Here is a 17,111-nt window from a genome sequence, read left to right as displayed (position 1 = left end):
CCTTAATTGCTCCTGTAAGTCGCTCTGGACAAGAGCGTCCGCTAAATTACTAAAATGTAAATGTAGTGTAGCAATTTCAGGGGTTGTGTGGTGGATGGACGTATATGCCTGTGAGGTTTCTGTGTTTTCTGGCTGCCAGGACCATGGACAGCAATGGGAAGTATTCCCCAGAGGCAGGGCCATGGACAGCTCAGGGGAAACTGCCGGACTGCAGCAGAACAGCCACACCTGTCTCCAGCTGTAATTAGGTGAAACCAATCGGGGGCTCTACTTAACCGCGCCCTGGGTTTGCTTTCTTTGTCTTTCCTTTGACCCCGGCAGGTGAACGAGGAAGAGGCTATTGGAGAGACTGAGCATACGGTGGCGCAGGAGGTTTACCGGAATAAAGGAACTGAAGATTTCAACAAGGAGTGAACCCCAAAGACCAAGAGTGGAGGCCCTTCCACTGGTGATGACGTATTTACTTTGTTTGTTTGAGTTTTGTATATCAGGAACCTTGCCCCTACCTGATTTAAAAAAAAAATAAACCGTGTTAACCCTTCCCGTGGACTGGTGGTGTGTGTTGTGTATGTGTAAACCCTGCCTTATCAAGATCAGGGCACCGAAACCGCCACAGTAGTTACATTAACACACATTGGTGTAAAAGAACCCCAGTGTTGCTGTTTAATAGTAGAGTTGAACCAAAACCATGCCAATCATTAATATATAGATATTTTTTTCCCATAACTCTGTTTTGTACATTGATTAATTCATCTTATGCTACTGAAATATAAATAGCAAATGTTTCTAAACAATTCCAATCCTGGACTTATTGCACCCATTACTGAAATGGTTGTTCCAGTTTAGATATTTAAGGTAGTCTCAGATCTTAGTCTTCCCAACCCCGGCAGTCATTCTGAATAAAATTCAAAATGTCAGATATGCCAACTCTGGCTGGAGCAAACACAGTCATGGATGGTACTGGTAACTCTCAAATTCACTCGAAAGGCACCTTGATAAATATGCAAATAATGCCTAAAACCCTACAGCAGGGCCATTCAAAACCAGTCCTGGGGCCTCATTTATAAATCGTGCATATGTACAAAATATACTCAAATGTGTGTCTGCCAGTTTTCACCCAAAAGCTGGCTTTTTTAAAGTAATTGATGTGAGAATGTGTTCACCTCCTGGCAAACTTTAGACCATGTGTATGCACATCTGCTAGTGGTTGAAATATTGTGTTGAAAGCTGGCAAGTAAATATTTTGTGCAAATGGAGGATATGATGAAAAGCGTATTAATAAAACAATTAGGAAAACATACTAACAAGAATGCCACCATTAGTGAGAAAAGGGAATATCTCTGTCTAAAATAATTACGTATATAAATTAGACACAAATATTTTTCCTATTTATTTTCATAACCATTGCAGAATGCAGTATGTTCCTCCCATTTTTTGGTCTTGATGGGTTAATATTCCCGAATGAGCCATAGAACAAATTACCATGTGCATCTCTCATTTAATTGTACCTTGTAGTCTAGTAAATAGGTTTTATATATTTCAAGTTTTGCAATATAATAGGCAGCGCAGTTTATAATATCGGTATACAGTCGATTTTAACAGTTTTATTTTAAGTAGGCCTATGTATCAAGTTTAACGTTTTTATTGTCACGTGCACAAGTGCAGTGAAATGCCTTTATTACTTGCTCTTTCCCAACAATGCAGTAATGAATTAAAAAAATATATATACTTAAAAAAAAGTAAAGTAGAACAAAAACACAGTAATACTGCAATTGCATTTCTTTTGTAGCCTCCCCTACAATGTTTCAGAATTCGCGGGCAGTCCCTCATATTTAGGTTGGGGGAAAAGTTAATATACAACATTGTTGAATTCAAACGTTCTGCTGACAGGTCCACAACAATTTGCCATTGTTTACTCGTTCAGAAACGGACACAGTCATTTTCCAGATAGAGCATAAAGTATTGCTAATACAGTAAAGAGACTAGTAGCTTATGTCAAATATTTGACATTATGTATAGCCTACAGTATCGCTGTGTGTGCCTATTGCCTATTGCCTATTTAATCTCATAGACTATATCAAGGCAGGTCATATAAACCCAATAATCTATTGATAAAGTAAATATTGAAGAACAATTCGTATTTTGCATTCCCTGTCCTAATAATTCCACTAGTTCCAAATGATACAGGTGAATGGAGGCTCGTTCACGCAAACACAGTTTTACAAATCTGATTTATAACGGGAAACATGCGTATGTATGCTGTGCGCTAAGTTTTATCTCAATATTTTTGTACGTGGGCATTTTTGTACGGTTCTTCAAAGAACCATTCCATTTATGGTTATTCAGAAACCATGCATGCAATGGTTCCCCTATGACATCACTTTCAAGAACCTTACTTGGGTCCAACTTGCACCTTTATTTTTATGAGTGTAGATATAGCCTATTTAGAGACAAACACAAATCTATTATTAACATTCTGCTACCCAAGACTAATTTCTGACTAATGTTCCCATCCCCCCTTAGGATGTGACTCTATTCTATACGGGTTGGCGCGATGCACGATTCACTCCCGCTCCTGTATGACAAGAAACCTCAATCATGTCATGACGATAATTGGTTTGTAATAATAATAGTTTTGTATCATCCCTCGCTATTTCCATGTTAGTATAATTTCTTTGATTACATTTTCTGACACCTGACACCAGCCCATTTCTCATTAGCAGTCAGAGTTGATTTTATTATGGTGTGAGCATGTCAAAATCAATCACTGACAGAAGCAAATAAACTGTAAGGGAATGCTGTCTTTGCCACATTTCTCTGGATATCAAATGTCTCTCCACAGTAGAATATCTGTCCATGATTGATCTGAGAGACGGTCTCTCACACACACACACACACACACACACACACACACACACACACACACACACACACACACACACACACACACACACACACACACACACACACACACACACACACACAGCTCTAGCTGTGAACAACAGTGTGGGAAGGAGCCACTTTGTTAGAAGTGGACAAATATGCCTACAGCTGAAACATTTAGTCAAAGTGCAATGCTGACCTTTGGTATGAGGGTAAAGCCTCAGTCTTCTGACTACACTGGATCAATGGGGACTGGCTTAATTTATGGTTGAGATTGCAGTATTGATGTCTGTCAAAGATTTGTTTAAGGATGGGTGGTAGTCATGGTTTTAAAGGTGGGTGGTGTGTATTCCCAAGCCTGAGAATTTCTGAATAAGTGTGAATTGGTATGGTTTCTGGCATTGGGTTGGATTGTAGCTAGGCTGGATACATGAATGCGTAATGCGCTGTTGCTTTCTCTGCTGTCCCCATATTAATTAGCTACATCACTGTACACTGCACACACACATACGTGCGCGGGCACACCCACACCACTTGTACACACACTGTATGAAAAGTTATTGTAATTCATTTGTGATATACCTATGCATCTGCGCTGGGGTTGACTCGGTTGTCATACAATTCTTAGAAAGAAATGGGACACTGATTACTACAATCAAAACATGATGTTCCAGCCCTTTTAAATGGTATTAATTGGGAACCAATTATTATTATATCAACAATTTGATTTGTTATTAAATTAAATTATAGAATATAATCATGGTAAAATGTTTAGACTATTTGCACTTCACATTTACCAGTTGAGATTAACTTTGCTTAAAACAGGTTTTCTTGTCTCTGGTATTTGGATAATATGAATGAATCGGTAGTTTGAGCGCCTATTGCTGTTGAAATGTAGGCTATGGTGAATTGGGTTAGGTGTCAGCTTCGTGAAAATGCATTGGCTTGGCGTATTTGGTTATTTCATTTAGGTTTTTGAATAAAAATAAATAAAGGTGGCCTGGCTCCTCACCTTTCTGTTTGACATGTTGCGGTTTGAGGACCACGTAAGCGTTTCCACAGGTGGTGATGTTTGTGAGTTCCAGGCTGGAGTTCGGCGTTCCATTTGACGCAGCACCTTGCGCTTCCACACACTCCAAGAACACAGAGGTCTCGTTCAGGGTTTGTAAATCCATCTTGAGGGTTAAAGAGAAAGGTCAAAAGTACTCATTATATTATTTCTCGTGAGCATTTGCTGTGGTCATATGACTGTCCATAGAAATCCTAAAAATATGTGTAAATAGCCTAAATCTTTCAAAAAATACTCCAACCAAAGTAAATGTTTGTCTGTAGATTTTCATATTTTGTTTCCTAATAAACACATTCACGGTATCCTTGAAGTTGTCAGTTGCCAGTATGGGTTCATGAGTTGAGTGGATCTCTGCACTGCAGGAAGGTTGGGGACCCTGCCGTGCCGCTGCGCCTCGCCAGTTGGAGTGACTGCGGCTCAGACTGAGCGCAGAGAGAGCAGCGGTGGGGTAATATGGGGAAAGGCTGAGTGCATGGGGGGTGGGGGGAGCGCGGGATTGGTCGTTGGTTCTGTTTGTGGGTACACTGTTGGGGGTGTGGGAACATTGTTGGGGGTGTGGGACAAATGGTCCTCTGGGGTAGAAAGTTATGAATGGCCAACTGAGTGCTCCAATGGCGCCCTCAAGTGGTGCGCAAATAACCCACATTGATTTTATAAGATTAGTATAACAACAATTGGAGTAGGCCTACAAAATGAGAAAGCAGTTAGGAACGCTCATTGTTGCAGGGCTTCATTTATTACGATTGACTTATACTTTATGACTTCAGGAGATCTATAGACTATTATTATTGACATAGTATCTAATCATGTCTTTTTTTTTACAGATGAGCCCTGAATTGCCTAAATGACTGAAAATACAAACATCAACAACACTCACAGGTGTTTTGTATTCCATAGATTAGAATTACAAAGACAAACAATTTTTGTATATGCTAAACCATATTATTCCATCACTTACATATTTTCCACATGGAAGTAAGCAGGCAGAGATGAATGGGCCACTGGATTGGCTGTAACACTGGCTTTACTATAATCAAAGGACCTGTTGTACTGTAGCAGCTAGCTGCCTGCTGAGGCGTGGTATTGCTGTGAAGAGAAGGGACTATAACACAGGCCTGTGGTTGGGTGATGAGAATGCAAACTGCTCTCACTCAGAGAGAGAGATGACTGTCCGCTACTTCTCCATGCCCCAGAACCCAAACTATCCAAGCTTGAATTAGCCTGGTTCTTCAATCTGCAGATCCAATTACCCACCTAAACAAGCCAATCAAAGTGCCATTCAAATGAGGGAGAGCGAGAAAGGGAGAGAGAGAGAGAGAGAGAGAGAGAGAGAGAGAGAGAGAGAGAGAGAGAGAGAGCGAGAGAGAGAGAGAGATGACTGCTACCCGCTGGAAGGAGTGTTATTCATCATGGTCTATCTCTGGGATGACATGTTGATTACACCCGGACGGTATAACAGTAATGACTCCAAATGGTTTAACACTGATGTCGGTATCCACACCAGACCTAGGTTCAAGTGATTTGTTATTTAAATACTTATGTTCTGTGTACAGATATAGGATCTTAATTTGAGCCAGTTTTCTACATCAGTGAAATAATCCTGCAGCAACAGGAAATGTGATTTATTATGTGGATTGTAATTAATGGACATTTCTGTAGGGGTTGATACATTGTAATCTCCACTTTCAAATTTCAGCCTTATGAAAAAACTTTGGAAGCCTTTTTAAACATTTAAACAGTTTACAATGTCCTGTATTGCAAGAAAGTTCTCCTGCAACAGGGTGATAAAGTTAGGATCCTCTTCCTACATCCATATTTGAGTATTTTCAGATAATGAGGCCGGAATCTACTTTTATTGGAAGTATTTGATAGTATTTTCACATTATTTCCTATAAATAGCCTACTATTTGAACTTATTTTCAAATACATATTAAAACAATGATTTTTAAATACCTTTGTTAAATGCCTGGGAGTGTATTTGAGTATTTTCAAATACATGCCAATACTTTTCAAGTATATTTCCAAATGTATTCCAATATTCAATTACTTGTCTTTTCAAATAAAACATATCTGAATAGTTATCTTGAAATGTATGTGAAAGTAATTGAGATATTTAAAATTGTATTTGAACCATGCAGGTCCAATCCACACACGCACCTATTCACGAGCACACACACGCACGGACACACACATGCACACACAAACAGAAATGAGTCAGACAGTAGTGTTTTCTCAAGCTGAAGAGGATCTCTGTCTCTCTCACACACACTATGTCTCATGGCCCTGCATGGCTCCTGTCCTATCCGATGCCCCTCACATCAATCTGTTCAAACACAGCTCCAGGCCCCTGGTGAGTACCTGCCTGGATCGAGGGTCATCTCTCTATCTCTCTCCCTGGCTGAACAACGCTCCATCTTGTCTCAACTGTTTACCCCAGGGACACACACCTGCGTATGGGGCCTCATCTCTCACCCAGCATTGTGTGTGTGTGTGTGTGTGTGTGTGTGTGTGTGTGTGTGTGTGTGTGTGTGTGTGTGTGTGTGTGTGTGTGTGTGTGTGTGTGTGTGTGTGTGTGTGTGTGTGTGTGGATGCAGACACCAAATCACTTCAGATTTGACTAATGGTTGAGTGAATGCTGACCTCGGGCAGCCCTTGCCCATCAGACTCTCTGTCTCTGACCTAATCGACACAAACACACATAATAACACACCTATCTGTGTATGGCACACACAAATACACATACACACCCTTCTTGATTCTCTCCCTCTCTTATCTCACTGTCTCATTGTCTTCAATCCCATACAACTACAAACAATTCATAAATCTGGCTTGCAGTTTTCATACAAAATGGGTTTCCCCTTGAGTGAATATGTATTTATTTTCTCTTCTGTCTTGACAGCAGGAGGCAGGGATCAGCTGGGGGAATCCTCTCAAACCTCTGTTACATGGACCCAGATTACCAGCATCAAGGTATGTATTGGTCCAGGTCAGATTGTAACAGTCCCAGCAAATTCACATTTCAATCTTTAACCCTAACCCTAAACTCAATTGTCAAAGATTGTACTTTGTCATACTGATAACTGAGTTGAGATGCGTCTAGATATCATTGGACAAGCTGTGTGTCTGGCTTTATAGTGACCATCAGTGAGTAAAATACAGATATGAGTTGATTCATTACTTTTATACTGTTCTAAGCTGTTCACAGAGACTGGAAGAGTTTCATCCAACCAGATTACACCATTTCGATTTTAGCAGACACTATTATCCAGAGCAGATTTCTCACCTAGTCGGCTCGGGGATTTGTACCAAGTGACCTTTCATTTACTGGCCCAACGCTCTTAACCATTTGGAGTTAATGCCTAATGTTAAGATTTCAGAGTTAATGCCTAAACTTAACCCTAACCTTAAAAATTCTGGAGTTATTGCCTAAACTTAACCTTAAACAATTCAGAATTTGACATTTGGGACAACTTTGAAATTTGACATTTGAATGAATATCTATTTCTGACGTGAGACTGTGCGAGCTTATTGCAGCCCCACCATTTGTTCATTTTGGTACAGTGTGTCAATTTATCTGATTATCAGCTGTTGTCAAGCACAAGTCGGAAAAGATGACTGAATTGTACTAGATCAAGCACTGAAGTGAGTATGCAGCTTAAGTATGTAGTAAGCTAGTACGGGTATTCGGATACACCCATTGGCTACAGAAGCATCATGATATGCCTATTGAAACTGAAAAGGCACGTGCCTCTCTTTATTCAATTGCGGATATATATTGAACAAACGTAAACGCAACATGTAATAATTTAAACGATTTTACTGAGTTACAGTTCATTTAAGGAAGTCAGTCAATTGAAATAAATTCATTAGGCCTTGATCTATGGATTTCACATGACTGGGCAGGGGCACAACCATGGCTCGGCCTGGGAGGGTATAGGCCCACCCACTGGGGAGCCAGGCTCAGCCAATCAAAAAAGATTTTCCCCCACAAAAGTGCTTTATTACAGAAAGAAATATTCCTCAGTTTCATCAGCTGTCCAGGTGACTGGTCTCAGACGATCCCGCAGGTGAAGAAGCCGGATGTGGAGGTCCTGGACTGGCGTGGTTACACGTCGTCTGTGGTTGTGAGGAGAACTATGGTAGAGAAATGAACATTCCATTGTCTGGCAACAGCTCGGGGACATTCCTGCAGTCAGCATGCCAATTGCACGCTCCTTCAAAACTTGAGACATCTGTGGCATTGTGTTGTGTGACAAAACTGCACATTTTAGAGTGGCCTTTTATTGTCCCCAACATAAGGTGCACCTGTGTAATGATCATGCTGTTTAATCATCTTCTTGATATGCCACACCTGTCAGGTGGATAGATTATCTTGGCAAAAGAGAAATGCTAACAGTGATGTAAATAAATTTGTGCACAACATTTGAGAGAAATAAGCTTTTTGTGGAACATTTCTGGGATCTTTTATTTCAGCTCATGAAACATGGGACCAACACTTTACATGTTGCATTTATATTCAGTATAAATATGCAGTACAAACTATATTTTCAAGTTTCCTATTCACACAAAATGTTTTCAAAGATATTACATTTGGCCTCAGCCATTCATAAGATGGGTGTGACGCCCATCATATTGTTGGCTTGGTTTGTTGTGATACACCGTATCTTCATTTAATTCCATCATCTATGAAGAGAAACCGTACTATAAGGAGGACTATCCCACAGATGAAGTCAATTTCCATAATAAAACACGCAATTCTTCCATCCTGGCAATATGCCCACAGTCAGCCAGTCTTTGCTCCCATTAACCCTGCGTTATGTTACCAAGCATTGATCCTTGACATTGAAAGTAGCTTTCTCCACCATTTTCTGTCAACTTTGACCATCTGAACAGATGACTGGGTTGTGATTGGGACATTGGTTTTAAAGGGTTACTTGGACTGGGCTGTTCAGACATTTTATTTAAAACATTTTTACCTTTATTTAACTAGGCAAATCAGTTAAGAACAAATTCTTATTTTCAATGACGGCCTAGGAACGGTGGGTTAACTGCCTTGTTCAGGGGCAGAACGACAGATTTTTACCTCGTCAGACATGCGTCTCCCAAGACGCTCCTGCCATGACACACTGTAAAATAGCTCAGCATTTAGGTCAACCTTTGGACTGTCAAAGTCCAGAGAGAGAGAGGGGGGGAAAGAGGGAGAGTGAGAAGACACAGATAGAGATAACACCTGAGCATTAGGTGAGCTCCTCCTTCGAACTGGGACTGGGAGTAGAGACAGGAGGAGGTGAGTGAATGTTCTATTGTTTCTCTAATTAATGCGATATTTATTAACATGGTCAATTCTACGATTTGCTCATTATTTTGATATTGCATGTACTGGTTATCTTATTTGTGGCGGGTGTTGGCAGGTGTTTTCTGTAAGACTGTAATTGACATAGAGAAAGATCAGAGATATAGGAGCAGTGGATAGAGGGGTTCCATATAACGCTATAGGGGTGAGACTTTAGGGTTAATATGTGACATGTACCCCCACACTTTAGTGAGGATTCAAACTCATGGGATATCATCCCTCTAAATAGCATCATGATTCCACTCAAGGTTTCTTCCCAAATGTAGATGGAGATTCCTTGCAATTGTCATCTTGGGCTAGCTTGTAGGAGTTGAGGACTCCCTCTTCTTCCAGCAGACACAGCAATCTACAGTGACTATGTAATGGATGAAATGATACAATTTGACATATTAGTGTTCATCATAATCTAACAGTTGTAAATAGATGAGCAAACTGTAGGACAGATAAATATCAGCACAGAACCACACCCACATTTACACTACACTTATACCTGAACACACACACATCTGTCACGTCTTTCTTTCTCCCTGTGATAACAGGGAGAAAGAATACATACATTATATATACATTATAAGGATTCCTACGTTGACATTCTTTATTTGGGGGTCAAAGTAAACACATTCTAGTTAAAAGAGCCCTTCGCACCTTCAGCTGGCCCTGGCTGCCGTTAACCATTAACACCGTGCTCACGGCCACGGGAAAGATGGCATAGCAGGTTAACCTTCTTCTGGAGATGTCAGCAGTTGGCTAAACTATTCAAACAAAGGTCTTCAAGAGTGTAGATCTTGGTGTGTGTTGCGCGTGAGTTAGGGACTCGCCCGTAATGATCGTCAGAATACACTCCAGAGATCTGTCAGTAAAGTATCAATCTGTGTAATCAATGACCACGGTCTTCAGCACAGCCCCACACTGTTACATCTCTGTGGAAAATCTTGTATTTTTTGTCTCTCTGTTTATATCTCTTTTTCTATATGACCAATCAGATTTAGGTTGTGCAATTGTTCCACTCCACACCCAACTGACTTCCATTTATCTGAGGGTGTAGTTACCGTACAGTATGTACCTGTGAGCTGCTACAGAATAGCTACGTTTTACAGCACAGTGCGTTATTGAGGTAATTTGGCAAGTCTGACAATGTGGGAGTTTAGGACATTGAGATTAGATAAAATCGGGTTTACCACTGCTCCACACGGGAGGATCTGAGGGTGAAAAAAATGTGTTTTGTAGGGAGTAGAAGGGAAGTTTGTGTGTTAGCATTCTCACACTCTTGTCTGCATTGCATGATATGGCTGGGTAAAAAGAGAGGGTGACTGTGCGCACCAGTATGTGGTGTGGTGTGTTGTGTTCTTACCTTGTGGTGTCTGTTGTAGGACATGGCTAGGTACAAGCCCAGGGTGATAGTTCTGAGTAAGAAGCCAGGTCATAGCTTTGGCTTCTTCCTGAGGGTGGAGAAAGGCGAGGATGGTCACCTGATCAGGAACCTTGAGATGGGCGGGCCGGCCGAGCTGGCGGGTTTGAAGGATGGAGACCGCATTCTCCGGGTCAACGGAACCTACATGGATGAAATGGACCACTCACGGGTGAGAAGGGGAGGGGAGCTGACAGGGCTAGCAGTTGTCCAATTGAACATTAACCCCTAGCTTCTCCCACTATAATTGTATTGAAATTATACAGGTGTAAGCAACATAGTAATAGTAAGATAATAGTATGGTAATAACCTTATCCTCGGGTATTGTTCACACCTATCAAATCATGTAAAGTGCCTTGAGTAGGTACCATTTTGGGTTTGGTATATGTGGAATTACTAGATAAATCTAGAGCCATAGGTAGTGCTGTAGCAACATACCATGCTCTGTCCCATCTCTTTGTGCTGTGTGCCCTGGGTTAGGTGGTGGACCTGGTGAAGGAGAGTGGTGCATCCGTCACCTTCCATGTTCTGGATGTGGCGTCCTACAAGCAGGCCAAGACTGAGGGGGTGGACCTTTCTGACCCTCACCCCAAACCCACCCAGCCCACCATGAACGGAGTGGCAGGAGAGGCACCCAAACCCAAACTCTGCTACCTGACCAAGTCCAGCGGGGGTTACGGCTTCTCTTTGCGCTCTGTCAAAGGTGAGAGGGGTGGGGCACACACACACACAGATGTAATCTCTTTGGTTATTTTTTTGATTGTGTGTGATACAGCTGATAGGACACATAGCAATTATTGTCATCTCTGTTTCGCTTGTTGATCAAGCAAGAAATAATCTCATTGTCTCGCATAGCCAGCAGCATACCACTCTCCGTCCCACTGCTAGCTTCCCTATGAAACTAAGCAGGGTTGGTCCTGGTCAGTCCCTGGATGAGAGACCAGATGCTGCTGGAAGTTGTTTTGGAGGGCCAGTAGGAAGTACTGTTTCCTCTGGTCTAAAAAATAAATTCCCCAGAGCAGTGATTGGGGACATTGCCCTGTGTAGGGTGCCATCTTTCGGCTCGGTGTCCTGACTCTCCTTGGTCACTAAAAATCTCATGGCACTTATCGTAAGAGTAGGGGTGTTATACTGTACGTCTTTTGCAAATCCAATGATAATGATTTTATGATTCTGTTTATAACTCAATTTTCTTTCCTCCATTTCCTGACCCAGGTGAGGTGGGCATGTTCATGGCAGAGGTGAACCCAGGGGGTGTGGCCGAGAGGGCAGGGGTCAAGGCCAACGATCGTCTGATAGAGGTCAACGGGGAGAACATGGAGAACGCCACTCATGACCAGATAGTAGAGAAGGTCAGGATTCACCCCATATTTACACTACTCTGTGGTGAACTTTAAGTTCAATATCTGTCATGATATTCTACAGCCTGTCAACACATTATGTTCAAATCAAATGTTATTTGTCACATCCTTTGTAAACAACAGGTGTAGATTAACAGTTAAATTCTTATGGGCCCTTACCAATACACAGAAGAAAAAAAAAATAGAATAATAACACAAAGAAAAAATACACAATGAGTAACATTAACGTGGCTATATACATGGGGTACAAGGACCGAGTCGATGTGCAGGGGTACGAGGTAATTGAGGTAGATATGTACATACAGGTAGGGATAAAGTGACTAGGCAACAGGATAGATAATAAAGAGTAACAGCAGCGTATGTGATGAGTCAAAAGAGCTAGTGCAAAAAGGGTCAATGCAGATAGTTAACCTTTAGCTACCTGGACGAACTATTTAGCAGCTTTATGGCTTGGGGATAGAAGCTGTTCAGGGTCCTGTTGGTTCCAGACTTGGTGTATAAGTACCGCTTGCCGTGCGGTAGCAGAGAGAACAGTCTGACTTGGGTGGATGGAGTCTTTTTAGGGCCTTCTGACACCACCTGATATAGAGGTCCTGGATGGCAGGGAGCTCGGCCACAGTGATGTACTAAGACATACGCACTACGATCCGTAGCGCCTTGCGATCGAATGCCAAGCAGTAGCCATACCAAGAAGTGATGCAGCCAGTCAAGATGCTCTCAATGGTTTAGCTGTAGAACCATTTGAGGATCTGAGGGCCCATACCAAATATTTTCAGCCTCCTGACAGGGAAGAGGCATTGTCGTGCCCTCTTCATGACTGTGTTGGTGTGTGTGGACCATGGCAATACCTTAGTAATGTGGACTCACTCAGAATGCAAGAGTTGGGACAATGATAATTTAGCAAATCCGTTTTCCTGATTCCATCTTTGTTCTAAGGGCAGCTTTGCCTTGAGAGCAGAAACAAATGTGATTGGTCAAGTTAAGGAAAGATATGTCATAACAAGTCTTTATTCTACATGTATATTCTTCACAATTCATTTCTATCTGATAATTCTTTAACATTGCACCATCCTTAAAGAGCCCCTGTTGTGGCCTCTATGTCAGGTCAAGGCATCGGGCAGCAGAATCATGTTTCTATTGGTGGACGAGGACACAGACAAGTTCTACAAGAACAAACGCATCAGGCTAGGTGCATGGCTAGCCACAGTGAAGTTCCTCCCACTGAAGCCACGCATTGTAGACTTGTTCAAAGGATCAGACGGCTATGGATACTACCTAAAGGCTGAGCCTAACAAGACAGGTGTGTGTGCTTGTGTGAATTTTGAAAACTTGGTTACACTTCACTTAAAGCCAACCAGTATAATGCATTAAGATGCGGTTATGATGACTTTTCAGAATGTATGAATCCCTTATAACAACACATCTACTAATAGCCACCTAGGATCATCAATAATAGACTATTCACCAACAGCAGTCATCAGTCTGCGTCATTTTACACAATAAGGACATGCACTGTAAATATCGTCCCACCTGCAGGCCATTTCATCAAGGACATTGACAGGGGCAGCCCAGCTGATAGTGCGGGACTAAAGGAGATGGACAGGCTGGTTGCCGTGGAGGGAGAGGAAGTGGACAGCTGCAGCCATGAGCAGGTGGTGGACAGAATCAGGCAATGTGGCAACAAGTGCTGCCTCCTGGTGGTCGATGAAGACACGGACATGCTCTACAAGATGGTGAGTAGTCAGGGAGAAATCTTCCTGTTGGATTTAGGAAATAAATGAATGAAACGACAGTCAAAAAAATTGGCTAAAGCACATAGGCCTACAAATCTGGGGCAGTTGAAGTGTCTCAGAGTAGGAGTACTGATCTAGGATCAGTTTTCCTTTTGGATTATATTGAATAAGGGGGTAGCTAATCCTGATGAGCACTCAGAAACCTTTTGAATACTCAGTGAAAGTAACCTCCTCTTCCACTTTACTTCCAGATCATGTCACCTAATCTTTAATAATAATGATAATATTAAATTACATTTGTTGAGTGCTTTTCATTTTCAATCAAAAAGCTATTTCGAACAGGGTTCCCAATTATATAATTTTATATATATGTAAAAGTATGTGTTATTCGATTTACTTCTGCCAGATGCCTTTTATGAAGGTTTTGCACTTAAGTCCATGGTGCTACATTTTTGCCCTTTGAAGACCATTCAAAAAGCCTACAGAAGTTGAAAAAATGTAAGGCTGCGGGGCAGTCATTTCCTGGTAACTATGATAGCATATATTACATGCTCAGGAAGTGGCCAGAGAGACAGGGCAGTAAAGAAGACTACAGTGGGGATTGAGATGTAGGTCTGAGATGAATTGTGATATTCCACAGGGAGGCGTGTCTCCTCTTTTCTATTTGAAAGAGATGGGATTCCTCCTTCCAGCGAGCCCTCCACCCAGCTACCCAGAGTGCGTCCCGGCCCTTGCACCAGCCACCACAGCGCTCCTCAAGCTGTGTAAGATGGAGAAGACCTCCGCTGGGTACGGCTTCCACCTCAACAGTATCCAGGGGGTCTGTGGCCTGTACATCAATGAGGTAAGTACAATGTAGATCACCTACTATACCCAATGGGTAGCCGAACGGATAAGATATTGCATCCCAAATACATTAATTTAACAAGACTGTTAATCAGATATGGGAAAGATCAAGGGAACAAAGCACATAATAACCTCAATTTCATACACGACATGGCCAAAAGTATGTGGACACCTGCTCGTCGAACATCTCTTTACAAAATCATGGGCATTAATATGGAGTTGGTCCCCCCTTTGCTGCTATAACAGCCTCCACTTTTCTGGGAAGGCTTTCCACAAGATGTTGGAATGTTGCTGCGAGGACTTGCTTCCACTGAGCCACAAGAGCATTACTGAGGTCGGGCACTGATGTTGGGTGAATAGTCCTGGCTCACAGTCTTCTTTCCAATTCATCCTGAAGGTGGTCGATGGGGTTGAGGTCAGGGCGCTGTGCAAGCCAGTCAAGTTCTTCTACACCGATGTCGACAAACCCTTTCTGTATGGACCTCCCGTGCACAATTCCAGAACAATTGTCATGCTGAAACAGGAAAGGGCCTTCTCCAAACTGTTTCCACAAAGTTGGAAGCACAGAATTGTCTAGAATGTCATTGTATGCTGTAGTGTTAAAGTTTCCCTTCAGTGTAACTAAGGGGCCTAGCCCAAACCATGAAAAACAGGCCCAGACCATTGTTCCTCCTCCACCAAATTTTACAGTTGGCACTATGTATTCGGACAGGTAGCGTTCTCCTGGCATCCGCCAAACTCAGATTGGTCCGTCGGACTGCCAGATTGTGAAGCATGAGACATCACTTCAGAGAACGCGTTTCCACTGCTCCACAGTCCAATGGTGGTGAGCTTGTCACCACTCCAGCCGACGCTTGGCATTGCGCATGGTGATCTTAGGCTTGTGTGCGGCTGCTTGGCCATGGAAACCCATTTCATGAAGCTCTCGACGAACATTTATTGTGCTGCCGATGCTTCCAGAGGCACTCGGCCGTCCCGTTTTGTGAGCTTGTGTGGCCTACCACTTCGCGGCTAAGCCGTTGTTGCTTCTAGACGTTCTACTTCACAATAACAGCACTTACAGAAATTTGACGAATGGACTTTTTGGAAAGTTGGCATCGTGTGACGGTGCCACGTTGAAAGTCACTGAGCTCTTCAGTAAGGCTATTCTACTGCCAATGTTTGTCTGTAAAGATTGCATGGCTGTGTGCTCGATTTTATACACCTGTCAGAAAAGGGTGTGGCTGAAATAGCCGATTCCACTAATTTGAAGGGGTGTCCACATACTTTGTATATATTGTGTACCTCAAACACTCCGGTCATTCAGCAACTGTCAACTGTTTGCATTCCAAACCATTCCCAACTCAGCTCACCCCTTGCGGTGTTCTCTCTCTCAGGTGGTGAAGGGTGGAGCTGCGGACAGGGTGGGTATGGAGGACGATGACATTGTGGTGGAGGTGGGCGGTGTAAACGTGGAGCAGAGCAGTCACGAGCAAGTGGTGGAGTTGATCCGTAACAGTGGCAGCTCACTGGTGCTCCTAGTGGCTGGGAAGCAGGCCTACAACCACTTCAAAGCCAAAGGGGTGGCCATCACACCCCAGCTTCTCACCCCCGTACCCACAGCCAGGTCCCCATCCCCACCCCCCTCCCCAGCCCAAAGACACACACCAGCCCAGATAGACACACCAGCCACTCTGGAGGAAGTCCGAGAGGAGGAGGAGGAGGAGGCTAAGACAGACATCCCACTGCCCCAGACACGAGAGAGAGTGAGTGACAACAGAAATGTGCTTGAGTGCCTTGGTACCTTCTGAACTAGATTCAAATTACTCTGAATGTATAGACTGAAACCAAAGTATTCCGAAGCAAGTTAGTATCAATTGTATTTGCCCACAATTCTATTGCAGACAATTATTTGACTCTTTCTCTCCCTTAGACTCCATCTGTGTCTTCAGCAGCATCATCTTGCTTGAGTGTTGATGAGAGACTCTGAGAAGTCACCAATGAGAAACAACTTCCTGACCTTTTCTGTCTCCCATCAACGTTTGTACCATGCAGGATAATGTGGATATCTTGGCATAAAAACTCTGATCAAACTAAATACATTCCAATGACAGTCTGTTTAAAGGTATGAATGCAATTGGTTTAAAATAGTAATAAATAGTTATGTATTTATAATTGCATTGATCAGTTAGATGCCACTGTTACCCAACAAACGTATGGATTCATATGATCTTATTACAAGCACCTGCAATGTAGACAGAGAACACCAGTAATACCAGGTTAATGTGTTATACTATAACAAAAACCATATAGCGACATCGGCCTGCACCTTAATCATAAAACTGTCGTTTAGATAGCATTTAAATGGTCATTTATTTTAGCAGATCCAAAGAGGCTTTCTGCTCAGATGACAAATACCGCTCTCACAAGGAGACAAAGTATCCAGTCCCAGATCTGTTTATAAGTCACGATTCACTTA

The 17,111-nt window shown here is 42.5% G+C and overlaps 2 protein-coding genes across 2 annotated transcripts in view; one reads left to right on the top strand and one right to left on the bottom strand.

The window, feature by feature from the left end:
- The window catches only part of LOC115155825 (cholecystokinin receptor-like), a 35,044-nt gene extending 30,665 nt beyond the window's left edge, over positions 1–4,379 (bottom strand). The window contains exon 1 of the mRNA XM_029702801.1: positions 3,896–4,379. Coding sequence (XP_029558661.1) covers positions 3,896–4,058 — 163 coding nt within the window. The 5' untranslated portion in view covers positions 4,059–4,379. The remainder of the gene's footprint in view (positions 1–3,895) is intronic.
- A 4,753-nt stretch (positions 4,380–9,132) lies between these two features.
- Positions 9,133–17,096, top strand: LOC115155824 (Na(+)/H(+) exchange regulatory cofactor NHE-RF3). Its single transcript, XM_029702800.1, has 9 exons — positions 9,133–9,239; positions 10,676–10,885; positions 11,194–11,416; positions 11,929–12,065; positions 13,179–13,374; positions 13,611–13,807; positions 14,448–14,651; positions 16,030–16,398; positions 16,566–17,096. Exons 2-9 carry the CDS (start codon positions 10,679–10,681, stop codon positions 16,620–16,622), a joined length of 1,590 nt encoding a protein of 529 aa, XP_029558660.1. The 5' UTR covers positions 9,133–9,239; positions 10,676–10,678; the 3' UTR covers positions 16,623–17,096.
- Positions 17,097–17,111: the final 15 nt, after the last annotated feature.

The sequence above is a fragment of the Salmo trutta genome, chromosome 20, assembly GCF_901001165.1.
Source record: "Salmo trutta chromosome 20, fSalTru1.1, whole genome shotgun sequence".
NCBI lineage: Eukaryota > Metazoa > Chordata > Actinopteri > Salmoniformes > Salmonidae > Salmo > Salmo trutta.
Note: the sequence above shows the minus strand (reverse complement) of the source record. Positions and strands in the feature narration are given on the sequence as shown.